The sequence below is a fragment of the Anopheles aquasalis genome, chromosome X, assembly GCF_943734665.1.
Source record: "Anopheles aquasalis chromosome X, idAnoAquaMG_Q_19, whole genome shotgun sequence".
NCBI lineage: Eukaryota > Metazoa > Arthropoda > Insecta > Diptera > Culicidae > Anopheles > Anopheles aquasalis.
Genome location: NC_064876.1, coordinates 4,254,208 through 4,281,378, shown reverse-complemented (window position 1 = coordinate 4,281,378; position 27,171 = coordinate 4,254,208). Strand labels below are relative to the sequence as shown.

General features: G+C 47.0%; 2 protein-coding genes across 19 annotated transcripts; one reads left to right on the top strand and one right to left on the bottom strand.

The window, feature by feature from the left end:
• Positions 1-4: 4 nt before the first annotated feature.
• On the bottom strand, positions 5-19,283 carry LOC126571342 (neuroglian). Of its 8 annotated transcripts, none has more exons than XM_050229761.1 (9): positions 19,055-19,283; positions 18,354-18,631; positions 12,311-12,624; positions 12,102-12,228; positions 9,189-11,999; positions 8,778-9,112; positions 8,450-8,657; positions 5,542-5,660; positions 5-2,224 (listed from the first exon to the last, which is right to left on the bottom strand). In XM_050229761.1, the coding sequence occupies exons 3-9, from the start codon at positions 12,429-12,431 to the stop codon at positions 2,094-2,096; spliced, it is 3,852 nt and encodes a 1,283-aa protein (XP_050085718.1). In that variant the 5' UTR covers positions 12,432-12,624; positions 18,354-18,631; positions 19,055-19,283; the 3' UTR covers positions 5-2,093. The 8 variants fall into 8 exon arrangements, with proteins under 8 accessions (XP_050085718.1, XP_050085738.1, XP_050085757.1 ...); XM_050229781.1 differs by having other exon boundaries at positions 12,311-12,619; XM_050229800.1 differs by having other exon boundaries at positions 5,542-5,642; positions 19,055-19,282.
• On the top strand, positions 12,928-14,912 carry LOC126571468 (uncharacterized). Of its 11 annotated transcripts, XR_007607896.1 has the most exons (6): positions 12,928-13,280; positions 13,563-13,620; positions 13,877-13,934; positions 14,186-14,243; positions 14,500-14,557; positions 14,814-14,912. XR_007607896.1 is itself a non-coding variant. In XM_050230003.1 (3 exons), the coding sequence occupies exons 1-3, from the start codon at positions 13,057-13,059 to the stop codon at positions 14,850-14,852; spliced, it is 321 nt and encodes a 106-aa protein (XP_050085960.1). In that variant the 5' UTR covers positions 12,928-13,056; the 3' UTR covers positions 14,853-14,912. The 11 variants fall into 11 exon arrangements, 3 of the variants coding, with proteins under 3 accessions (XP_050085960.1, XP_050085968.1, XP_050085951.1); XR_007607898.1 differs by lacking the exon at positions 14,186-14,243; XR_007607899.1 differs by lacking the exon at positions 14,500-14,557.
• Positions 19,284-27,171: the final 7,888 nt, after the last annotated feature.

The following is a 27,171-nucleotide window of genomic DNA, read 5'->3' as shown; positions in this document are numbered from 1 at the left end:
CAAATAACTTTTCTATGTAGACTTTATTATAACTTACATTTCAAAAAATCATATTCAAAACGAATTCTACCCTTCGCAATTCGTGTTGAAGCAATAATAATTGTTTCCGTGATGTTTCACCGACTTATTTAATGTGTGGAAAGTAGTACAGGTTTCGTTCAAAGATTCATTTGTTTCGCATTAGCAGATATTTGCTTCCTTCTCCAAAGTAAAAAAATAAAAATAGTCGTAGCCACTTACTGAAGCTGCTGTCGGAGCTTTTTTTGGTGGTCTAGTAGTACTGGAGTTACGTGGAAATCGTATGGCTTTTCGTTTTTTTAATATAAATAATAATAAACATAGCTTTTGCGCAATTAAAATTTGTGCTGACTGTTCATCAATGGATTTCGTGTTTAAATGGAGCCTAAATTTATTATAGTCACCCGAAATCCAATAATGATTTTGTTTTCAATTGAACGGACTTCATGCACTGTTGGTTTGTATGTGAACCAGCAATTCTCTCGACGGCTAACACATGAAAATAATATAATTGATTCGACAAATTCTTAGGTCGCATTATTAGAATATAATATTAACAACAACATAGATTGCGAGCATGGGTTTTAATTCCACGCTCGCACGCGCAACTGGTAACGCTGCTCATTTCGTTGTAGCTTAACACATAGTTAGTAAGCCTGAGGACGGTAGTGAAACAGAGAGAATCTAAACTTAAACCATTAATCTGCTAGCCTAAACTAGGGTTAGATTAATGGTTGCAATAAGTCCTCCGGTGACATCTATTATGGACGCAAAGATTTCACGCTTTTCCTCGAATAACTCAAAGCTGCATTTCACAGCGCTATGTCGCTCTGTCCCCTGCTCCTGAATTGTGAGTAAACAAGAGCTCACCCACCCGCATTGAAAATCAAGTTCAATGTATTGAAATGGGAAATTCGGAGAGACTAATTTAGAAAGGTACCAACCAGCCTTTCCTTGGGCTGTAGGAGAGGTAAATGGGAAAGAGATCTAACATTTGTTGGCATCAAATCGTCAGTGGCAGTAGTATTAAGACATACTGATTTGTGTCATTTCGTTTCCGCGTGTGAAATGAGTATATGTTGCGCATTTTCATCGTTTGTCATGCTTGAGTGAATTCAAAAGAGATGAAGTGAGATTATGCATACTCCGATATCCACAGGATTGTGTTTTGAGATTCTATGGGAAGTTTTTGCACATACTGCTAAGGGTTGAGTTAAAATCCGCTCTTACATAAGAAAAATCGCAGCAACATAGGAAGTATATGACGACGGAAGTTATTTAAAAAACAATAATATGGGATGATAAATAGAAACGCAAAAAAACAATAATGCAACACCTTGCATAATTGATAGTAATAACACAAAACAATGTTTAACAGAAACCAATGAAGAGAACTGGACCAATTTCGGTACGTTTCATCATCTCACATTCAGGACCATGCCGCTCTTCTTTTCCTGCTCTACCTCACGAAATGAATCCTGCCCAGTTGCTTAAATCCTACATACAATTCGCAGGCTAGCGTTTTGAAATGCAACGATTGCAGTTCACAACAAAGGTGGCGCCTTTGCTCTCCGGCCAGTGGCGACGTCGTGCGCAAACGACGATATGCTATTATCGATATTTCGTTGATCCCGTCGTGCGCCCTTCTATTTTCACCCACATTTATAGGATGGTTAGATTCACTGTATGCAGTGCATTTCCTCGATTTTATTCCTAATCAAACACCTATCCACACGCATTAGTCTTGAGGTGGAGTGATAATGAAGAACGGTTAGAAACAGTCAACGGGCAATCAGATTAGCATAGATTACACACAATACCGATTGACGACGACGATGAGGTTTAACACGGTTTCTTTAGTTGTTGGTACGTCAATTCGCGCTATGGTCACACGGTTGTTAACATTGCACTGTTGTTCATCTGCCCGATGGTGTTGCTGCTGTTACTGATGGTGCTGCTGTCGTTGCTGCTCTTGTTGTTTCTTCTGCTGTAACTGCTGCTGAACGTATCCTTTACGGTACCAAATTCCAAACTGTCAGCCTTCTTATGCTTCCTCGTCTGGAGGCACAGGATCATTAGACGTAAGTTGCCATGCCAGCATTGGTACCCTGCAGCGAAGGATTCTGTGGCGTAGATTGGGCACTAACGGGTGGTTTGCCGGGTACATATTGTCCAATGAAAGAGCCATCTTCCGTGAATTGACCACCTATATGTGATTGACGAGGCCAGGCATGCAGCGAACAAGCCGAAAAATGCGCACGTTCCCGGGGAAAATAAAGATAAAGGGAAAGAAGTAATTAGAACACGTACTCAATGCCCAACGAAAGTTGTCCACGTTTAAATATGACGTGCTATGGTTTCGAGTTACATAAGAGTAGAATGTGTCAAAATCGTTAACTTAAAGTAAATAAATTGATAAAATAAAAAGAAATAAATACCTATTTGTGTGCGTAGTGCATTGAAGAGCGGAAAACCATAAAAAGATCATTCCGCCCATTACGGACCATCATATCCGCTGCAATCGGATAACCGGCGGCACGGTGAAAAGCTAAGGCTAAATTAAAACAGAAGCATGCTCGTGATTTTTACTGCTACTGCTACTGCTGCTACTGTCCTCGGTATGGTCCATTTCGATTTTTTTTTCAGATCGTCTTCGGCTGATGATTATTCTCTTTGGCTAGCGAAGACTTGGTCGCAAGCTTCGTCTAGTTCACGGGTTTTTCGCCGCAAATTACAGCTGATGTTTGGGGTGTTCTAAACGCGATTCTCGGCACGACGGTAATTTTTAAAGTACCACCAACAAAGAAGACAAAAACACTGACAGCATGTACACAAATGTATCCGGCTCGAATATGACTACAAGCCTAATGACAAACAGCTTTTGCCCTAGCTCTGTGCCTAGCTGTGATCATTCACACAGTAAAAAGGATTAATTATTCTATGGTAAAACAAATTCAGTGATGTTTAACTTTTGATTTTGCTCATATATACTGAGGAGGAAGAGGAGGACGAGGAGGAGCTCGGCACCTTGGTCTGACCACGTACCTAGTAAAAGTGTATTATCTACATTTAATAACGCTTTATAAAAAAAACACTCATAGGCCTTCACATGCACTTAGTGTTGCTCGATTCTAGAAAATCATTTGCTTTTTGGTTACTGACAGTTATAAAAATTTGTCTAAAATCATTTGATTGGCCAGAAAAAGGCAGAAAAGGATCGATGAATTTTAGCCTTAAGGCCTGTAAAATGTAAACTTAAAAGTAGTTAAAGGATACAGAGAGACAAATTCGAAGAAGAAAGATCAAACATACGCGAGAAATAAAGTCAGATCGTTGAGCTGGACAGCAAAATCATGCATTACAATTTAGCATGAACGGAAAGAGGGTACACAATAATACTTCTTATACTAATTCAGGGTCATAGCTTATATGCAAAACGTAGCTACCTTCCATTAACATTCAGATTTCCTTGGTTGCCCTCGCGCTATATTTTTCATTTAGGATCGTCCCAACCTAACTCATATCAACAGTCCTGATCTCCCGATGCGTATACGCAGCACGCAATGGCCATCCTGACTATTTCATTACTGCTTCCTTCTTGAGCTAGCTGTACACCAAACTCTCCGTTACGCCTAAAAGCCTAATATGATTTATCGATGCTAAGGAAGGACTAAACTAATGTCGCGAACGCTTGCGAATTGCTGTCAGCATTTTTGCCACCCTTCCGGCCGTACTGTCCGATAAAGGAACCGTCTTCATTCATACCTTCTGCGCGTAGCATAAATGGTATACACGAGTATTTGAACGCGCGCAGCGTCCACAGCAACGGCGCACAAATAGGCAACGTAAACATGTTTAAATTGCGTATAACATATGGAAAGAAAGAGAGAAAAGCATGGAAATAATTTTTTAAGAGTAATTCATAGAACTATGAAGAAAAAAACATTACACTCATATAGCAGACAGTGGCGGTTGTTTTAAGCCTTATTTTACAACAAATATAGTGTATTGTGAAATGGTGCATCCGCCAAAGGGGTACAGAGCAGAAGTGTGGAAATAAACCAAAATAATAAACCAGAGTACAAAACAATACAAGACCTCGGCAAACCATGGGTGTTGTCCAGATGAACATCACGCGAACAATCGTTTTATTAGAAAACAGTGCAAATGCCAAATGAAAAAGAAATGAATAGAAAGAAAATCACTTCAAAGCAAAACAGGATCAGTGGGCTAGTTTAGCAGAAAACAGCAAATTATTAAAACTTGACACAGATTAAGAAAAACGCAAAACAAGAAAACAAGTTACAAATATAACCCAGCCTACATTATAATTGTTTATTTGCGAGAAAAGATTTAATAGTTTTAATGCGCTAATAACAATATTTAACTGCGTTTGTATTTTAACACCGCCCAGCAACCGTTGCACCGACTCATTTTAGCAAGAACGATGTGGTGGATTACGAAGGACGTGGTTTTGGGATTTTGATGGTGCGATATGGTGGTATGGCTATAGTACATCTTAATTAAATGAATATACACGTTTGATGCAACGAAATGCGACTGAAACCAATGCATTCAAACATCAGCTAAATGTGAGATATGCGCAGAATCATAGGAAAACGGTCGGTGGTGTAGCAGCCACTGAGCAAAAGATTCTTAATACATCGGTGATTATCAATAACCCGGAAAACTATAGGTATTCATTGAAATATTATGTACACTCCATACTGTGATAACATTTGGTAGAATCCTGAAGTGAATGCCCAGGTATTTCACTGAACGAAGTGTTGTGAATCGTGAATGTGCACATAATTCTTAGAAGATCTACCTTTTGTGATTGCAATTGTCTTATTAGAGTCAGTGTGCGATTAGCTGGGAATGACTGTTAATTGCTAATGAGGGAACGATGAATGGGCCTGATTTATGCATGCTACTCTTTTCGAATCACTATTGTAGGTATACAAATACACGAATATTAATCGGATTATTGATATTAAGGGATGTTTCTTAGAAGTCTGTCGAAGAAAGGAATACCACAGTGATTTATCTGCATGGAGAATCAAATCTAAAACTACTAGTAGTTACTCTGGCAATTAACTTCCGCCTCAACTACTATGGTACTAATCAGATTTATTTTACGGTTTTGGCGATTCTAAATGCTAAATGCAGCTTTCTGAAACTACCGAAAACTACACAAATCGATGGTAAATAATGACAATAAATGTTTCTTACTAACCCAAAGTACTAATAACTGATGCATGTCACAAGAGAGAAAGAGAGGGAAAGAGAAAAGAGATGGGTGAAGTAGATGAATAAATTATAGAGATGATGAAAAGTATTCCAACGATACGATAAAGAGATAACGGGGGATATTATTTAAAAAAAACCACGGTGAACAAAGAATGTGTGAGAATTTGCGAAGGGGTATATGGGATAAACCTGGGTTTGTGGTCAGTGGGAGCGATGGTAGATGAGAGGAAAGGCAAAAAGTAGTAACGGTGAGTAGTAGCATAACAACATTACCTGTATCACCTTCACCGTATTCCGCCATGGAATCTGTATCACTTTCCGGTCCTACTTTTTGCGAGTTCAGCGATTGTCGGCCCTGGCTTTTATTGTCCAAACTGTAATCACGTAAAACACTACACTCCATTTGGTATCAAAGCAGTGGGACGGCTACCGTCCGTGGCTATTGTTTTTAAAATGTATTCTGTGCGCGATCTAACACACATGGAAAATAGGTTGTAGGGTGTTTGGAGGGAGGGGAAAAGGGATGCATGTCTAGCGCACAACTTCTTCCTCTTCTTCATCTTGATTTTATTTAAAGATTAATGCTCTACACCGCGGCATACTGCGACTCTGAGGACAGAACGAAGTCAAAAGCATGGTGTACGTTAGATACAACATAACGTACAAAGTGAACGTTAGAAAATGGACCGGTGCTCGTGGAATGATAATACCCCGCATTCTCAAAAGAACATGATGTATTATTGCTGACTGTTATTATTTGTTAAAGTTATGTACAATAGAAGTGGCACTATGTTTCAGTATTGCAACACAATATTAATGTTGACGTGATTGAGCTATCGAAATCCTGATTAAATGTATCAATCATCTACATTCCAAAAGCATTTATTACATATAGCTGGAGGGCCTTTCTCATAGCCAGCAAAGTGTTTAAGTTTGTAATTAATTTTAATGCCATTATCACGGAATTCTAGTAAATTAGCTGAAGGCGGTGTCGATAAAACTGCGCATTTAGTCGAAGAGGAATTTGATATCATGGCAATTGTAACAGGAGTTAGAGGACACGACCTAGCAAATGATTTTTTTTTACTGTCGGTATACTTTGTCTCTCGCCAAGCAGCCAGTTGATCATTCGCAAAATCATTGCCAATCTATCCGCGCGTCTAAACGGTACCGAGATGAGAATTGTGAACATTTTGCTCAAATTTACGAGAGTGAGTAATTATCTTTTTGAGATAAACGGAAGGTGCACGGCAACGACGCGATAGTTTTACAGTTCGCTCATTTCTCATTACATTCTCAGTTTTTACACGCGCGGAAGAATTCGCGCTACGGATTTGTATGAATTTGACATTCCCAAAACTATCATTTATTCCCATTCTCGCCATTCTCGATGTCGTTTAGACGCGCGGCAATGTGCTCGATTTAACATTCGAAGATAGATAGCTACGAAATGTGTCGTTTTCTCTTAGAAGACTACGTAACATGACTATAAAATGCCTGATTACAGTAAAGATGCTTTTGCGTCGATCGAGCATAGAAAGGAAAATAACGGAGAGCATCAATGTTAGAGACAATTGTTACAAGAGTAATATAATAACGGTCAGATGAGTTAGAGAAGGTGAAGAAAGATGCGAGTATGCAGCATAAAGGAGGATTAAATAGGGGAAATCTATCGAGATCATCTGAAGGTGATACACAGTTAAAAACAATAGCATAGAACGGAATAATTTGATAGTATTTAGTTGATTGAATAGAGCAGCTACTAATGAATCGAAGAGTGTAATTTCACGTTTACATGATTCAAACGGAGAGCATCTGATTAGGCAAACGCGTTAGTAATGGGTAGGTTACTTTTGGAAAAAAAAGATCAGCTCTACGGAAGCGTTAGTAAACCAGCAGGATTAAACCGAATGAACGATTGCGTTAGCTAACTGTTTTTACTAAAAGCTTACTTAGTCAGGTACTGTCCACAGAGCCGAGAGTAACTGACGAGTTATTACATGCACGATATGATGGGGATCGAACTGAATCGCACGACCTTAAATACCAATATCACTGCTTCATAGAGATAAAGAGAAAGGGAGTACACCTGGAACTGAGTGAGAGTGCGCCTTAAATAAGTATCGGGAAAGGAGCACGCGGAATAAATAGGTCACAATACAAATAGTGGGAGGCCTAAGAAAGGGATATAGAAGAGTTGACTAAATAGCCAGTTGCTAAAAGTCGTCCGTCTCGGTAGCAGAAACTCCTGCATGATAAACTGCCTGATGGATTTACCTTATAACCCGGTGACCCGGTGTATGTACGTCTTCGCGATATCGGGGTTCGGAGAAAAGACCAACAAATCTAAGAGCTGTGAGAGACACATCATCAACAAGCAAGCCCACCTCGACAAACAGGAGTAACAGAAACATCTGACAGCAAATGCGAGCAGGAGGTAGGAGCGCGGTTCGTGAGTGGTTGAATCAAGAAATTCACGAGACGAATGCACTTTGGCATTGATACAACGTAAAAAAAAACAAACATCTCGAAAAGTAGCCATCTTCTCCCACACAAGAGCTAGAAAAGGAATTCATCTTAATTTCCTACAAATTTTTCTTTATACAATGCACAAAATTGCCAAGAGACACAGCATACACCCAAACCAACCCACGCAACACACATAGAGGCCAAAAACAACAAAACAAATTAGTTTGTTCAGAAAAGAGGGAAGCGAAGCTTCATCGAGGTAAGACGGTGCAATAAGCTAAGAGTAGATACCTCGAGCAAATCGAGTGTATCATTGAATAATGGATATTATTATTGAATTTACTGATTCAATCATGTGGCCAACATGTCAAAGAGAAAATACACGAGACATTGTAGTTTGAGGAATGTTAGGCATGGGCAAACACATCACACGCCACACCATCGCATCGCATCGCATGGTTATTTCAAAGCAATCACAATTGCATTCCAAGAGAGGGACAGGGAAGGATATGATCATACCCATATCCCGATTTAGAGTGGCTGGGAGTGGAGGAAGAAGAGCTGCAGAATGTCAACATGAGAATGATCAAACACAAGAGAGACACACACGCACATACCACACACACGGACACACACACAGATGCGCGTATCACAATCGCACTTGTTTGAAACTTGGAGTTTGGTAGCTGATCCGCCGGGTTCCATTACTTACGGTTGCGAATATTCCGGGAAGCCACCCTCCTCGGTGTAGTCGTTTCTACCGTTGGCCATTTCCCGATCGTGCACGTCATACTTGCCGCCACGGTTACGCTTTACGATGCAGATGACGATCAGGACGAGGATGAGGAAGGCGATGGCTAACATCATGCCAATAAACCAACCAGCCGTGGCAATGTTATCATCCACCGGGACGGAGCTCTCTGCGAACGTTTGATACAACATATCATACATTATCATCTGGTCATTTTATCATCATATCATCATATCTGGCGTTAAGGCGGGGGGTGGGATAATGGCCATTGTTTTGCTTCCGAACGTACCGTAGCCGTAGGTGTCGACCTCTTGCGTGGCCGATTCGGTCTCGTAGTCACCGTCGACCGACACGGCACGGAACTCGTACAGACGGTTCGCATCAATGCCGCGCACTATCTGAAAGTTCTCGTACAGTTCGGCATCGGTGGTTTGCCAGGTCGATTGGTCCTTCAAACGATACTTCATGTAAAAATGGGATCCGGGCTTGCCGCTGAGTGGCGGTTGCCAGATCATTTTTACGTTTGCCAGCCCCCGGCTGTCCGAATGGAGCGTCACCCAGCTGAAGTTCGGTGCATCAGGTGGCATGCCGGCACTGGATGAGGTCGCCCGCTCGATGTGGAAGCTATGGTGGTGGGTGAAGGAAAAAGAAACAAATGAAGAACATGCTTGACTCGTCACATAAACTGCTAGGTACGTACTCCTGTCCCTCGCCCGCCTTCGTCGTTGCTACCACATGGATGCGATATTTCGAATTCGGTTTGAGTCGCCCGAGCTTCGCCTCCAAGACGGCCGGATCGGCGATGTGCGGTTCGCGCTCCGACCGTGGCCCGACAGTCGTGCCCTTAATTTCCTCGTAGTAGATCTTGTAACCGGTCAGCTTGCCGTTCGGCAGCAGTGGTCGCTTCCAGCGCAGCAGAAAAGCGGATGAGCCTAGCGGGTAGGCCTCGAGCGACTGGATAGTACTCGGCACACCTTCGGGCGTATCGAACGAGATTGTGGTGCTGGCCGGTCCGTTGTAGCGACCGTTATACGCCAGTATGCGAGCATAGTTGGTAGAGTCGGGCACAAGGACGGTGATGAGTGCTTGCTTCGCATCGGCCGTTATCAGCACCTCGCGCAGATTTTCCTCGCCGTCCGCCTCGGTCCATGTTTGGATTTTGTAGCCCTTAAAATGGCCCCGCAGTGACTCGGGTGTCACGGGATTCCAGCTGACGATCGCCGTTGACGGGCCCGTCACCTGGATCAGCGTAAAGTTCGTTGGCGCGTCGAGTGGCTTGTCCTCGCCCGAGTACACATACTTATCCCAGGGGCCCGAGTTCGCCTCGCCCCGATCGTTCACCGCTATCACCTTGATGTGATACTCGGTGAAGGTCGGCAGCCCTTCGACTGTGTACGACGATTGGCGCCAGTCGCGCACATCCACCGAGCTCCAGGTGCCACTCGGTATGTTCCGCCGCCAATAGACACGGTAATGGAAACCGGGTGCATTGTGGTCCACCTGCGCCATCGGGTTCCACTTGATAACTAGATTGTTCGGCTCGGTACCCTCGGCCTCGACACCATCCGGACACTTGTACGGGACGCTCGTCTCCGTGCTGCAGACCTCGCTGTGACCGGATGGTAGTGACCGGCCCACCTTGTTCACCGCAATCACGCGATACGTATAGTTATTCCACGGTGTCGTGTTAACCACCCAGGAGAGGTCAGTGCCGGGTACGTCTTCGGTCAGCAAGGTCCAGGTGTCCGGCGTGAACGAGGTGTTGTACTCAATAATGTAGTTCAAGATCGGCGAACGATTGTCACCGTTCGAGGTCCACTCGATCTTCGCTACCTTCCCGTAGCAGATGACGCGCTCGAGTGTCGGCGGATTCGGTCGATCCATCACCGTGAGTGTCGCGTTGGCCATCACCTCGTCCAGCTCCGTCTTAGCCAGGCAACTGTAGATGCCGGTGTCCAGCTCGATCGTCTTCGATATCATTAGCGAATTGTCCGAGGTACGGATGAAGCGTGGCTGGCTGTCGAAGTCGATCACTTCGCCATTGGTGAGCCATTCGATTGTCAGTTCGAGCGACGAGTCGGCCACCGCATTGCAGCGGAACGTAGCGGTCGTACCTGCCTCCACCTCGTAGTCCTGCGGCGGATCGTTGATCACGGTGTGCTCCTTCACGATCAGTTCGCCGGATGCCTGCCGCTCGCCGAGCTTGTTCGACGCGTGGCACGTATACTCTCCGGCATCGTCGAACTTGACGTCGCGTATGAAGAGATCTCCGCTTGACAGCGTCTGGTAGCGGCCCCCGGTCAGTTCCCGTTGGTTGCGCACCCACTTCACCTGCGGCTTCGGTGCACCGAACACACGGCACGTCATTGTAACGTTGCGCTGATCCACGGTGAACTCACGCTTCGGTGGATCAGTAATCTCCGGTGCCAGCGCCAGCACATTCAGGAACACATCCTTGTACACGTAGCCGAGCGAGTTGGTGGCGTTGCAACCATAGTTGCCCGTGTCCGCCTTCTCCAGCTTGCTGAAGTAGATCCGGTTGGTGCTAACGACGCGCCGTGGGTTGCGCGGGCTCTGGTCGATCGGTTTGCCGTTGTGGATCCAGATGATGCTCGGGCTTGGGTCACCGGCCGCCTCGCACCGGAACTCGGCCGTCTCACCCTCGGCCGCGTTCACTATCTCTGGCTCGACGGTGAAATACGGTACCGCGTTCACCGCCAGGTTGATCGAGTACGAGTCAGCGTTACCGACACCGTTCGACACCTCGCACGTATAGGTACCCGCATCCTCCGACGAGACGCGACGGATCTTGAGCGACTTGCCGTAGTTGTCCTGCTGGATCTTATCGTTCCAGATGATCGCCCGGCCGTTCTTCGTCCACACCGTCTCCGGCAGTGGTGTGCCACCGTAGATGCAGAACAGCTCCACCTGTTTGCCCTTCAGCGCGACCTCGTTCTTGCGCGACACGTACTGGCGGGTCGGCGGGTGTCGGTTCTGGGCGGCCGAAATGCCAGTTTGCTTTACCTGCAGCAGCACCCGGTTGCCGATCTTGTACTCGCTGCGGAACATCGATGAGGCGGCGCAGGCGTAGAAAAAGTCGTTCGACTCATCGTCGCGCGTCACATTAGAGAACCACAGGTTGCCCTCGGGATCGAGCGTCATACGCGAGTTGTTGATACTCCGGATGCCACCGTCCATGTTCTGTATCATCCAGTAGACGTTCGGTTTCGGCCAGCCATCGGGCGGCTGGCACACCAGCTTGAACGGTCGACCCTCGTCGGCTGGCACAGTTAGCGGGGGCCCGTCCTTGAACGAGTTCAGCTCCGCCTTGCGCACAAACACCGAGTTCGAGGTGGCGATACCGTGCTCGTTCTCGGCAAAGCACTGATACTGTCCGAGGTCTTCGTCGCGAGGCGATGTGATCACCAGCGTACCGCGGCCCGGCTGCTGCGACATACGGTCGTCATACGTTTGCCATTCGAACTTTTTACCATTCTTAATCCATCGGTACCTAGAGAGAGCACGGAGCGAAGAAGACGGGAAAAAAAAAACAATTATGTTAGGTCCCAGGCTGCTGCTGCTTCCGGTACGGCGACAGCGATCGCGAGCATACCTCGGTGAAGGCTCACCCTCCGCCTCGCACTCGATTAGGAACGGTTTGTCGCTCTCGCCCTGCTGGGCCACCTGGAACAGCATCTCATCTGGCGGTGGCTGTTTGATAACCCGTGGCGGCGAATGTACTGTTTTGTAGGGAATAAGTTTGCAAGGGCCGGTTACAAAGGTGCGCCAGGTGCGTGAGAGCAATGTATAACATGGACTTACTTAAACTGTGCACTGCCAGGACGTTCAGCATCACTACGAGACCGACTGCTAGCAGTCGCTGGTGGTTGGGACGGTGGATCGAACCGGTCGCCCGGCCCACCCTACTGTAGGTCGCACACATTCCCGGCTGGTTTTTGGGGAATTGGCCGTCTGGAATCTGGAGGGCCCCCGTTTGCAGCGCTGCGTTTCGAGTTGAGTTCTTCTGCTTCCCAAGCACTGTTACCCTTCCTCGGCTTAATTATGTGGGAGATTCTTTTGAACAACGACTACCGCGTAACATTGAGCTGGGTTTAACACTTTTCACAGTACCTGTTCTGCAAATAGCACAAAACAATGATCGAATGGAAATAAGATAATGACCGGTTGATGAACGGTTGCAGGTTTAGGTAAATTTAAATTATGGTCCCGCGAAAAAAGAAATTATAACAAATCACCCGAGGGGGGGGGGGGGCAGATGTATCGTTTTTCCGGTTGGAAAAACAAATCTACTTTCCATCTGCCACGCCAAAAAAAAAACCAAACCCCTTCATATTTAAATATTCTCGTTCGCGCACATCTCAGCATCGAAAGTTTTTGTTTTCGCCCCGGCAAAATCGGGCCGGGTACGTACCCGGTCAGCAAACAAAACACACGTTTTCGACGCCGGTCGGATAAAACTCTCACCCGGTAAAGTTGACTAAGTGGATTGCGCTAAATGGGCAGTTATTTAGGAACAACACTAAACTAAAATAAGCTTCCAAATCCCAATGTTCGCAAAATCGACCCCGAAAACCGATCAATTTAAATCGAAACGTTGCGCGTTTCTACTTTTCGCCAGAACGGGCGAAAAAGAATCCGACCAGTGTGCAAGGGCCTTAAGCAATTGGCAGAATCTGTCATCCTGGCATCTTGGCCTTCAGTCCAGCTTCCGCAGCGGTGAGTCCAGCATCATCCAGCCCAGCCGCCACCAGCATGAAAATCCGTCTGCATGGTAAGCGCAAATCACCGCCGTGTTGGTCTCTAGAGTTGGTGAATAATTTTATCCAGAGTTTGTGTTTTCCGCGTTTGCAAAACTGAACGATTAAAAGCTGTGCTCTGGTGCTGCTGCTGTGCGGCTTTGTCCGTCTTCGGAAACGGAGAGCAAGGTGCAGCACCATCCAGCACACAGCCACCAGCATAAAAATCCATCTCAGCGCAAATCACCGCCATCTTGGTCTGGAGTTGGTGAATAATTTTTTCCCTCGTTTTTCTGGGGTCCGTTTTTCATTTGCAGTTTTTCGTTTTCGATTGCAAGCTGTGCTGCTGCTGCTAGTGTTGCCGCTACAATGACGGTAAGTGTTATTCTTTTACAATAAATATAGTGTGTAATTGTGTTTTCCGCGTTTGCAAAGCTGAAAAATTAAAAGCTGTGCTGCTGCTGCTGCCTGGCTTCCCTCCGTCTTCGGCAACGGAGAGCAAGGTGCAGCACCATGCAGCACACAGCCACCAGCATAAAAATCCATCTCAGCGCAAATCACCGCCATCTTGGTCTGGAGTTGGTGAATAATTTTTTCCCTCTTTTTTCTGGGGTCCGTTTTTCGTTTGCAGTTTTTCGTTTTCGATTGCAAGCTGTGCTGCGGCTGCTAGTGTTGCCGCTACAATGACGGTAAGTGTTATTCTTTTACAATAATTGTGTAATTGTGTTTTCCGCGTTTGCAAAGCTGAAAAATTAAAAGCTGTGCTGCTGCTGCTGCCTGGCTTCCCTCCGTCTTCGGCAACGGAGAGCAAGGTGTAGCACCATGCAGCACACAGCCACCAGCATAAAAATCCATCTCAGCGCAAATCACCGCCATCTTGGTCTGGAGTTGGTGAATAATTTTTTCCCTCTTTTTTCTGGGGTCCGTTTTTCGTTTGCAGTTTTTCGTTTTCGATTGCAAGCTGTGCTGCTGCTGCTAGTGTTGCCGCTACAATGACGGTAAGTGTTATTCTTTTACAATAAATATAGTGTGTAATTGTGTTTTCCGCGTTTGCAAAGCTGAAAAATTAAAAGCTGTGCTGCTGCTGCTGCCTGGCTTCCCTCCGTCTTCGGCAACGGAGAGCAAGGTGCAGCACCATGCAGCACACAGCCACCAGCATAAAAATCCATCTCAGCGCAAATCACCGCCATCTTGGTCTGGAGTTGGTGAATAATTTTTTCCCTCGTTTTTCTGGGGTCCGTTTTTCGTTTGCAGTTTTTCGTTTTCGATTGCAAGCTGTGCTGCTGCTGCTAGTGTTGCCGCTACAATGACGGTAAGTGTTATTCTTTTAAAATAAATATAGTGTGTAATTGTGTTTTCCGCGTTTGCAAAGCTGAAAAATTAAAAGCTGTGCTGCTGCTGCTGCCTGGCTTCCCTCCGTCTTCGGCAACGGAGAGCAAGGTGCAGCACCATGCAGCACACAGCCACCAGCATAAAAATCCATCTCAGCGCAAATCACCGCCATCTTGGTCTGGAGTTGGTGAATAATTTTTTCCCTCGTTTTTCTGGGGTCCGTTTTTCGTTTGCAGTTTTTCGTTTTCGATTGCAAGCTGTGCTGCTGCTGCTAGTGTTGCCGCTACAATGACGGTAAGTGTTCTTCTTTTACAATAAATGTAGTGTGTAATGCGACGAAGCAACATTTCTCCAAATATCACTATATATGCGTTGAAAGAATGCGGTTGATCGAGGAGACGCGGTGCCACTTGCACCAGACTGCGGGCTGCATAAAAAAAGGTAGGTTGGTTGGTTGGTTGGTTGATGGTCGCGTTGTTCGTGGCTGATGTGACGGAGCGCTAGCTTCATCATAGATTGCTTGTGTGTGCGCGTGTGTGTTAGTGTGCGCGCGTGCTGTGCGAGCGTTCGCGCTCGCGCGTGGACATGCTCGTATGTAAGGCAACGACTTGTAACGGCCACACCAACTCATCTGCTCCCCACAGAGTGAAAATTCGTTAAGCAATCGGGCCACAGCGGCCACAAATGTTTTTTTTTTGTTTGTTTTTTTTATCATCCTTTAACTGTACACCACGTACACTAGACTTACAACATTTTCTAGGGAGAGTGTGGGCGAGGGGCGGCCACATGACGATTGCATGGCGTCATCGCTAAAGCCAGGCGAAGGTCAGCGCTGGTTTGTGTTTTGTGTGCTTGGTTGCAGCGGGTGGGGTCGCGAAGGGCCATGATGTCATATGGGATGAATTGATGGTGATGAGAACATCCCGTGGTGGGAGGGGGGGGGGGGGAGCTGATGGCGTCAGCTATGGTAGAAGCGCGCATGCCGCTAAGACATTTTTTTTCGGCGCGCTGCCGGATCCGCGGTGAGCCGTGTGCAACCGTACATCGCGCGCACGGACACAGACACATGCGTCTGTCGCGTAAGAAATTGTGGCGCGAAGGGGATATTATGCCTGCGCCTTGGAGTAGCGGCGAGATTGATTGCAATCATTTTATCTCGCTTCGCACCCACATTCCACTTTTCACCGGGGCTGATGCTGATGTTAGACCCCACACTGCGCGCACGGACACAGGCACACACACACACACACACACACCAACGGCCGGAAGCTGACATCACCATCGGCGGATCGTGTCGCGCCGGTTGGTGATGGTGTGGTGGTGGTGGTGTGGTGAGCCAAGACGCACGAATTTTCATGTTGACCGCGGGCACGCGAACAGAATGTTGGTGGAGGAAGGGATGGGAAGGCGGGGTAGGTGTTGAGCAGAACGGGAGCATATTCGTCATGCTCACGCTTTGTAATGCGTAGCAGCGTCAGTCGTTAGGTGGTGGCATTAGTCACCCGACACCGGCGCGAACCAAAAAGGGGTGCGGCGGTAGCCACCGATGACATCGTGCCACACGCATACATATATACACACGCGCGCGCCCGCGCGCGCGCATGCAAGCATACAGCGAGAACGAGACAGAGCGAGTCAGGGCATCGGGCAACGAAGTGAAAGCAGAGCAACCTATTTTCTTCTATGCGATGGCGACGGCGACGGCGCCATCCAGCGAAAAAGTGTACCCGTGAAGCGTGGGGTTGGCGGGAAGGGCCTTGGCGTCGTTCTCTCGCTCGCTCGCTCGCGCGCGCGCGCCACACCCTGTGCTCGATACGTAGAGATGAGGACATCTCATCCGATAGATCGCGCGCCCGCGGTGGTTTTGTGATCAAAAACACCGTGCCCGGCCGGTATGCATCGGTATCTGCCCAATAACTCGATAGTCCTTGATTGATCGCTTGCGTCATATTGCTTTTTATGCCATTCTATCAGACGAGGTGTGTGCGTCTGGTGTGTGTTTATGAGTTGTGCGCGCTTCATTCGATTGAGCACCATTTTGATGGGAATGTTATTTTTTTTGCTTTCTTCTCCCCTTTCCAGGCTTTTGCTGCACTCTCACTCGGCTTCTGATTTACGAAGTCCATCAATTCCCCATCCATCCAGCGCGCGCTACCACCGGCAAGTACCCCCCGCCACACCACGTCGCGGGACAACCAGCAAAAAAAAAAAAAAAAAAAGGTAGGAGTATGGAAACGGAGCATGGGAGCTGGAAATGGCTCACCGATCGACCGCGAGCAGGGGGGTACGTACTACATCCTTACAGCTCACCTATACACCCTTGTGCAGACTCACATACGGTGCCATTACACCTCCAGTGCATCATTTCGTCAGTTACATTACAAACGGGCGTCGAGGCGACAGCCGCCGTTTCTGACACACATCCTCCCAACCATTCACCCACTTCCCCCCATACCACCACACAGCCCGGCGTGCTTGAAAACCGGAGCAGTCTTAGGACATATGTGGGTGGAAGTCTAGCACACTCGCCCCATTCCTCCCCACTGCCTCCTTCTTTTGCCGCTACATCCATCTTTTTTTTTTTTACCACAAGCGTCTCCCTTCCTAGACCGAATCGAGCAGAATACTCCGTTTCGTCCGGTTGCCATCTTTCCCTTCACCAACATAGCTGATTTTAGTTTTTTTTTTCCTGTTGATAATTTGACTATGAAAACTCGCGCAATATCAAGATGAAGGGGCGGGAGTTAACATTTTACTATTCTGATCGAACCATTACATTACATATATATATAAATATTAATATTATATTCTATATGTATATATCTAAATGAACATATTATGTAGCATATCATAGAAATAGATATATTCAATTTTTTTTATATGAGCATGAATCCCATAAAATTAAATAAACCCACTATATAAGCATAATATAAGCAGTCAACAGAAATATGCTGCAGAATTAAGCGAACGGTACGCATACACTGACACATATGTCATCATCATCGATGTTCTGATGATCATGATGACGACAACGACGCTTCGAAAAGAAAATGACGTGTGTGCGTGGACATCTTTGTGTTTGTGTGTGCCTGTGTATGAAGGGGCACACTGGTGGCTCTTCGTGGAAAATGAGTTTTGAATGGCATTTTATGCGCTGCAAATGCCGTGTGGGGGGGGGGGGGGGGGGTCCCAAACTCGCGTTACCTCCCCCCTCACGTCCATGTTAGGAAAGGGATTGCAGGGGTCGAAAGGGTTCCCCGGAAAAAGAAAGCAAGTGTCGAGTGGGCGACACGTAGAGAATAGGGGGATTTTTTTCCCGTCGCGCAACCGCCCCCCCACCCCACACACACACACACACACACTCGCAGTAAAGTAAAGTAAAAGATTTTTAGTTTTTTTTTATCACCCCCCCCCCTCCTCTTCCTGGCCCCCTATGCTTAAAAGGGTGGATTCCCGACTTGGCACTGGCGTGCGCTCCGCCACAAAGCCACTGGTATACACACAGGTCGCAGCACACACCAACACACAAACACACGCGCACACACACAGAGAGGCACATACGGATCATCGTCATCATTCAGTGAATCATCATCAGTGGTATTTCATTTTTTCAATTAATTTTCCTGCCTTCTTTTTTCCACACTTCCACAGCTAAAACTTTTTCCTTCAGCCTTTCTGCATCACTTGTGGTACCCCCTTTTTCCACGCTTGCGGGGGTAGCGTGAACACCGTCAACCGCACCGAATTGCACTCGCGATTCGCGAAAGGAAACTTACACTAAAAACTTGGGTGCCCTTTGGTGGGGTTCGAGTCAGGGTGGGTGGAACGGGGGAAGTTGAACCCCGAAAGGACGAACCGAACGGTGATTAACGCCGCGCGATTCCGGGACACCACCGTTCGTTCGTAGGCGGCGCAGCAACAGCTCCAGAGGAGACACTATAGGCACTCTTCTCTTCCCGATCCGGTTATGCTCGCGGCGACCGCACTGCCGTTACTGGTGTGCGCTGTCGCGCGGCGATGGCTCTGAGCCGTTGCGGCGGCGTCGGCAGCTACCCTACCCAGAGATAGAGAGAGAGAGAGGTAGCAGCAGCCGAGGGGCGATGGGTCAATTGGGAGGCAGGTAATGCCGGGAAATGGCCTCCTTCTTACTGTCCAATGCCACCAATACGCGCAAGCGCACGGGCGCGCCCTAGGGTAGGGGGACAATTAACAAAGAGACACACGGAACACACACACACACACACACACTGCCAAAAACACCGAGGGGACAGAGAGACGTACAACATAGAGACACACGAGACAGGGAACAGACTGAGGATGAGTCGCCGCCGCCCAATATACCCTCTTTCGATCTACCCAAGTTCCACAAACCAGCAAGGGCATCGCGAGGCCAGCGTTGCCGCACCCGTTGCTGAACCGTTTTCCTCTAATATGCCTGCCTGCACACTGGGAGCCCGGTTCCAACACTCGCACTTACCTCGAACTGCAATATAATCGTGAAAGAGGACGATGAGGAACGCGGCGGTCACGCTTCACCCTTTAACATCGCGCGAATATACCGCGACATAAAACCGAGCCGAAAAGCCCATTAAACTCCAAGCACTCTCCCGGCCCGCGCTATACCATGTGTGACCGCGTGTCTACACTACACCACTGCATAAGATAAGGCAACCGAAGAAGCGGGGTCGATAATCGTGAGGCAATCGTGTACCATATTTAAGAATGCTGCTTGGAAGGGCCATGAAAGGCATTGCAAAACTAGGGAAATCCACCAGTTTTGGTGCCTCGAATTGCTGACTTTATTTGTTCATTTGCTGTGCTGTTTAGCTTGACCCTGCTAAAGTGTGTTGCTGGATGCAAGGGCCCGATTTTTGAAAATAATTTCAAATGGTCTCTCTCGCTCTCTCTCTCTATCAAAAAATTGTACCAGCAATATCCCCACTTTCTGTTCATTCATAAATGGAAGCCACAATGTGAACGGGTATCTTGTGAATCAAACAATCTTGAAAGGCCGCCCCGCGTATAGAGCAGCGGATCGAGAGTTCAACGATCCGGACTGCTATTACAGTGCTTCTAGACGGTACGGCGAGTTTCCCATGCTCAAGATTTTGCTGACTTATGCTGCGGATGAACCGCATGCTCGCATGCTAAGAATGATCAACACTTCCGCGCCGCCAGGGGCGACGTGAATGAAAATGAACACTTTTTCGAACACTTTCTCATTCCCATTCTGTTTTCTCGGTAAAGAGAGAGAGAGGATAGCACTAGAGAGAGAAAAAAAAACGGTAAAAACCCACTATTAGCAGCACCCCTCTCACGTGAGTGCCTTGCCTTGAGTGCTTTTATGTTTCACAGGTGCAGAACTTTAATGCGTAAATTAAAGTATTTGGCAAAGGGGGAAGGGGAGCGTTTTCTGCTCTAGACTTTTACCTATAATTTTAGAAGAAGAACTTTCGTTATAAGATTTTAGCCCTGTGCTAAAAATCAGGCATTCAGTGAGAGCACCGCTCCGCCTACGGCTTTTACCAAAAACAGTGGCTTTTACCAAAAACAGTGGCTTTTACCAAAAAACACCTCTAAATAAATCTCTTTATGTAGGCAGTTTTGTTGGTAGGGTTACTTTACTTTTTGTCTTTGGGTTTACATTATAATCGCCATTAACATGTTTGTAACGATCAACATCTCGCTCTCCCTCGGCTACCTTAAGTACGTAGCCTGAATAAGAACAACGTACGTCCAGCCATAACCCCCCCCCCCCCACCCCTTCCGACCAATCAGTGTCAACGGATCCGTTTAGTTGCTCTCCGGGCCTACGCTTAAATTCAATTCGGTCATCAGTGGTTCCTTTAAGATAACATAGAATTCAAACAACAAGGTATCATACCTGTTGTCTGCAATAATCGCGAATTATGATTATTTTTTTAATCAGTGGCGATTGGTGTAATTGATGATCCTCTCTCCTGAAATGCTCCGAACATATAACACCATTTTTCGGGCGGACGCCAATTTGCATCTTTTCTACAAAATGTTGCCCATTGTCGGGTTAACTCAACATCTTGCGGAAAAGAATGAAAGCCAAGCCTTTTGATATTATTACTGTTATTTTTGCATAACAGAGCTACGCAATATCTATAAGGCATAATAAAAAAAAAATAAAAAGGAGAAAATAACCGGGAGGTGGTCCAATGATAGTTCGGTTGCCGCGGTTGGTGGGAAAATGGTATGGTAATAGACAGGATGACCAGTACGTGGAGGTATCAGGGTAGTAGTGTATTGCAAAGTTCCCTCTTAGATTTAGATCAAAGAGGGCTTTTCCTGCCCAATTAGCGGATCGGCAGTCCCACATTCTGTGGCGAGCGTTCAGCTCACCCTGGTTCGATTTTTACTTGCTCCAGGATGGTAAGCCGATATTACTTCTATTGTACCTTTATGGGTGTGTACCTTGATTCCAATTGCCTCTATCGAATGCTGCCGAATCTCTATCGAATCCCGAGCTACCACCATGACTTCCTCCTAAAGTAAAAAATCAGTAGATACACTACTGAAGCACAATTGAAGCACAATTGGAGCACAATTGAAGCGCTTAAAGGAATAAATCCGGCCAATCCGGAACGCGGAACTATGATGTCGTGGAGGAGATACATGCTGGCCCGGACGTCTCCTGGCTCGTACAACACGGTGTTTATCATTTTTTGAAACGTTGAGGGGTCCCATTGGCCGTAGTTCCATTGGCAACCGGTTTGTTTTATTTTGCTGGTTTCTGTTGGTGTCCTATTGTTGTAGCCGTAGTGGCTCTCGCCGGTGAATTTGTCAGTTCGGCCGGTGGATTATTATTCTTTTTACCCGTGATGAAAGCGCGGCAGATAGAATAGAGGCACGATTGGAATAATTGGCACGATTGGAATAATTGGCACGATTTGGCAGCAAACTTTTTTCGTTTATTGAAAGCAAAATGCGCATACATGCGTGTTTTCCTACGTTTACGACTGTTTCCGACTCACTTTGCGTTAGTTCCCGAGTATCGCGCAGTCGTTATTATCTTGAATTGAGCAAAATGATGATTGGAAATGTCATTTCTCACCCTCGACCACGCGGCCGGCCCCTTTAGTTGGGACAATAGCTACTTGGACCGAGTACTCTTTTTACCTGACGGCTTGCCGTAACAGCTCTGCCTACTTATTCCGCTGTTGTTGTTTTTTTTCCTCTTTGACGAGTCGCTGCGTTGGCCGCTTTCGATGCTCGGTTTCGGCGTTGACGCCCAGCTGCACACGTTTAATTCTTCTCGTTGACGCACGCACTTCGCACGTAGCGGTCACACCAACACACTAGCAAACAGGATGCCGGACGGGGTCAGTTCCACTAGCAAATCGATCTCATTGATGGTTAGCAGCGTGATCCGAATCCGAACGGGTTTTGATGACCGTTCTCGTCTCCACCAGGGCCACTCCGTTGAACGTGGCATTTTCCTCATCCTCTACCCACTGCCCACACACCAGTCACCAGTCACCAGCGACATTGGCATGGTTGTCGCCACCTTAAAACTATTCTTATCGTATTTGACACAATCCACAATAACGATTTTCGATTGTGACAACAAAATACGTTCACCATTTTGCACTAGCAACTTTTATCGGTATCGGTATACCTCGCCGACCGGACACAACTACTCACCGACACGGGATTACGGCATCATCATCACCGCCGTTGGCACTGTCTCGTTGGGAGTCAGCTGTCGATGGATGCGCAGTTGTCGATTCTATGGATGCCGATTAACGTGAACCGTATCCGGACCGGATTTTGATGGCTTCATCTTGGTGCGCATCGCTCCTCTGTGGGGGATCCGAGCACGATTTGCAATGGTCACTCACCACAACGGATTGCTAACGCTAACACTCTCACCAGCTCACCAACTATTAGCACTCTCGTCTCATCGTTCTAATGTGTCGCCGTTTTCGGCGGCCACGTCGGCCGAAAGTACTAACAGTACCCGAAATGTCGTTTGAGGCAGCTGCTGCAAATGCGGTGGCGTCTCACCTCACCCGTTGCCACCGTGACGAAACGCCAGTAGGTGATAAACTGCTGGCAGACAGACCGCAAGCTTCTGTTGCGCCTCCCCCTGAACACGGCGAAGCAGCGCCTTATGGACTCTTCACTACTATCTTCCTTTTTTTTTTCACGGCGAACCAGAGGCTGGACGCCTAAGTTTGGCGGCGCTTGCCAGCTCTTTCATCCCCACTCGTTGAAATCGGTTAGCGGATGCGGTCGGCGGATGCGGATGGATCGAGCGGTCGGCTTGGCTCTCCAGACACCGTTTATTCTGTCCAATTCTCATAAACACATAAACACATATGCTTTTCTTTTAAAAAAGCTCTCTCTCCATACTTAGCGTGCTAATTAATTAATTCTCCAAAGTCTTCCCTCCATTCGAAACCCGTACTACCACACATTCGCCTGAATGCGAAGAATACGGGACATCGCGAACGGTGACAATGGGAATTTTTGCCTGATAACCCTGAAGTTCAACAATTTCATCTGACACCACAAAAAAAAAATTAAATCTAAAATCTAAAATTAAAGTTTCTTTCCCGTTAGCACAAGGAAAGCATCATCCGGGTGTCCCCCGGCCATGGATAATCGTTCAAAAGCGTCCATTGTCCAATCGATTGGACACCGATTGTCCATAACGATCTTGTGGTCGGCCACCGCCACCACTATTGCCTCCTCCCATGAACTGATTCCCACGGGATTGATCCGGAGAGGAATTGGTACGATCACGGTCACCGCTGCTACGATTCAGACCGCCGCCAACACTGCCACCATGTTGTCCTTTGCGGATCATCTTGAAGAACTGCGCCGTGGACTGTAGGCTTACTTGGTTCGGTAGGCTCGTGTGGCAAAGTGTCCAGTTGCTGCGGGGTCAACGAGTGGATGAGAGGTGAACTTTGCGTTCGTCAGCTACTGCTCGTGCGATACCACCGCCGAGACAGCTGTACAAACACTTTAACACTCCGTCTCCTCATCCAGTATCTTCACCAGCGGTACCATGAGCGACACATTTCTACGCTTCGGTGCTGCCAAAGGTCAAGCATGCGCATGCGAAGCCCGTTTGTTGGCATAATGTTTGCAGCGCAGCACCTGACCCAGCTTGGGAGCGATCTCGTTCTGCGGGATATTACTTGTCTCCCTTGCTGTTAATTTTTCTTTTTTTTCAAATTGTCGCGAGCACCTCGCTTCACTGCACTATGTTCGCGGAAAAAAACACGCTGCACAGGTACTGCAGCAACATCATCGCTTATGAGCGGGCACAATACCCATTCATTGCCCCCTCTTATTTTATTTTATTTTTTTAATTTCAAGTTTAAGACAGTTCTTTTTCAAATTCTTCCAAACTACACATAGGTTTCACGTGCGGTCACGTTCACGTTCACGTTCGCGTTCACGTGCACGTTTAAAATTAAAGTTGCTTTCCCGTTAGCACAAGGAAAGCATCATCCGGGTGTCCCCGGATAAGGAGAGGAATTGGTACGATAGTCGTTCGAGCGATCACTGTACCGACTGTCCTTGCCAATCGGTTGCGGTAGCAATCCGGCACCACCCGAGCTGCTGCCAGCGCCTCAACATTGAACCACCGCTCGTCCCCGTAGCTTGTGTAGGACGGACATCTACGGTCTCCTCTGGGTCGAGCCCGTAGCGATGCTGGACTCTCAGCAAAAAAAATTGCATTAGCTCTTCGGAGGTTCCCCCAAACTCGGGGATGAGGGCCATCAAAGTGATGGCACGTTGGGTTCTACCCTCTCGGCGACTGTGTGATGTGGGAACGGCCTTGATTCGGTTGCGGTTTATTTTTTTGTCAATTTCTGTTGGTATCCTGTTGTTGTACGTTTATTATGTACGATCGACCAACACTCAGCACCTCTTAATTTTTCACATATCTGTGCGTTAAAAGTGATTTTGCTTTATGAATTGGCAGGTGAAGGTTAGTGTCTGCACTGCTGATTCACATTAGCCGATATTTGGGAAAGCATTTCTTCGATTTTAGTTATCGCTTTACTCATACCGTTGACCTCAGTGCAAGTTCCCTGTCTAAACAGCATCAAAATCATCCAAATAGATTTGATTTTATCTTGCTCACACCAAACACCATGCGTCTCCATGGCAAATCCTAGGGCACGAGATATCTCCCCCAAAGGAGGTACTACATGGAATCGAATATCCTAAAACTGTTCCAGTGTGATTTCGCGCCTGTGAATCGCGCATATTTCACTGTCTCGGATGTCCACGCTCTAGGCAACGCTTCAGCAGCGCTTAAAGGGGCTTGGAGGCATCGGCCACATTGAATTTCCCTGACCGGAGCATCGTTCGTGGCCTACTGTGATTTTGTCCCTCTTCAGCATCGGGGGATCAGGTCTTTTTGGCACCGAGAAACGCGTTCACCACAGCTTCCGCGTGTCGCCAGCATGTCAATGTCATCTCCGTCATGACGACGCTGATTGTCTCGGCGGTTTCTCCGACAATCTTGCTGATTGTCGACTGCACATCCAAGTGCATCAGCCGTCGGCTTGAGCTCCACAAGCGCGTGCGCGTGCCAGCATTCCACTTAAGCTCCTTTCGGCCCTCGTTCGGTTTGTCGTCGTGTGTCGCCGTTTTCGTCGCCCACGTCGGCCGGAAATACTAGTAGTCCCACCTCATACCGGTGGACCTTCCTGACGACTGTATTCTCTATTATTCGTTGGTCCGTGTCTGTTCATGAGATAGTACCTGATTATTAGCACCTGATCAAGGTGTTCGTGGCTCATCAGATTCGTGAATCATCAGATAATTTGGATTGTCGGTGTAGTTTTTTTTTTGTTTTGTATTAAGGACGTTTATTAAGGAGTGGTGCTTTAATTTACAGTTCTGGCTGCCGCACTCCCTTGCTGACCAACAGTCGTCAAGATTGTGTTTAGTAGATTTCAGACACCCAAGGCACAAATAAGCGTTTTTTGCTATTTCGAAGCGTTCCTTCGGCAACTTTCCTTTTGAACTGTTCGCAGTTTAGTAAACTGTGTGCGCCTTTGCAATCTAGGCACTCCCTGAGCTTTTTTTTCTGTTGTTGGGGCTTTTTTTGCCCTAATCTCAAACCTATTTGATTTGCTGGCAGTTTTAGCTGGTTGATCTTTGTGCAAATTTATGCTTTAAGCGCTTGAAACAAGAAATTGTTTTCAGTTTCTTTAAATGACAACAGAAACTTAGATATTTGCTAATATTATCTGTGCCATCATGACTTCTATCGATATAAATTATAAGCTCATTGATTGACATGGGCAGTTTTACAATATTCGAGATATTTGTGAGGTATAGAGCTTCTAGTAAGTTTCGAAAGATTTTCTAACTCACTTGGGTTGGAAAGTCTCGCGGCAATGAAAGGGTTTCCGAAAGGTTCCCCATCCACTCGCTTCATTACTAGGAACAACAACACGCCATGTTGCCCCTCTTTGTCCATGTATAGGGGTACCGTTTGGTATTTCACGAGAGTTTCGATAATCGTCGGTAAGATGAGAACGTCCAGTTACGATCGTCACGATTAGAAGATTAATTTCTAATCACTTTCCTTTCTCTTGCTTCCTTGAGAGTTGTCGCACGAGAGCGCCCGCCGCTTGGCGAACATGCGGTTTTTAATTCAGTTTTCCTACCTGAAGTGAGTGTCGAAGACACTCACTACCTGCGCATCCGTCCCTCTCGGCACGATTGGCAGCATTTGCCGAAAGTGGCCACACTCCATAATCACCTTCACCCGCCGAATGGGCGACGTGCGCCAACGATGCCCTGCAGCGTACAGCTTCCACAACTTCCGGCAGTCCTTAGTGTGTTTTCGTTTTCTGAGACATGGCGCTGGTTTTTTGCGGCATGACCCTGCATTACGTAGACGTCTGGGGTATCTGTTCTGTTCCCCGGCACGTCAAACGAACTCTTTGTGCGTCTTGGTCCTCCTACCGGATGCGCACTTGATGGAACATCTCCTTAATATCTCCACCGATCGCATGTCTCCCTTCTCTGGATCGACGGATTGCAGTGATTTCCCAAAAACGAAACTGAAGACGCCAACGCCAAACGCCAAATCACACCGATCGGTCCACCAGCGGAAGGAAAACACGTCTGCTCCGATCAACGGCTTAGGACGGCTTATGATATCGTCCCCTGCCGCACTTCTGCTTCCGTGGCAACCGTGTTCCATCCTGCATTATTCCTTGTGGATTGCTGATTCCATTCAGCGGAACCAACGACGTTCTGCCTGCTCCCCCACTAATTGCGCCATTGTGCGGCGCTGGGGAGCCTGCTTCTGTTGTTGCAGCTACTGCGGAGAGATTGCCCCTTGGGCTACAACCACCTGCATGAACTGAAGCTGCATGGACTCACCAATTCCATCCAGCATAACTACAGACGCAACTCTGTCGAAATCCGTCGACGATGCTTGACGTATGGAAGCCACATGCATTTCCGCACCCATCTGCCCATACATAGTGGCTATTACATAATCATCCCTTTGGAGGATCTCGTACCAACATCCTGGTAACAAAGAAATCTCTCTTTTCAATCTTTTTTAATTAAATGCTT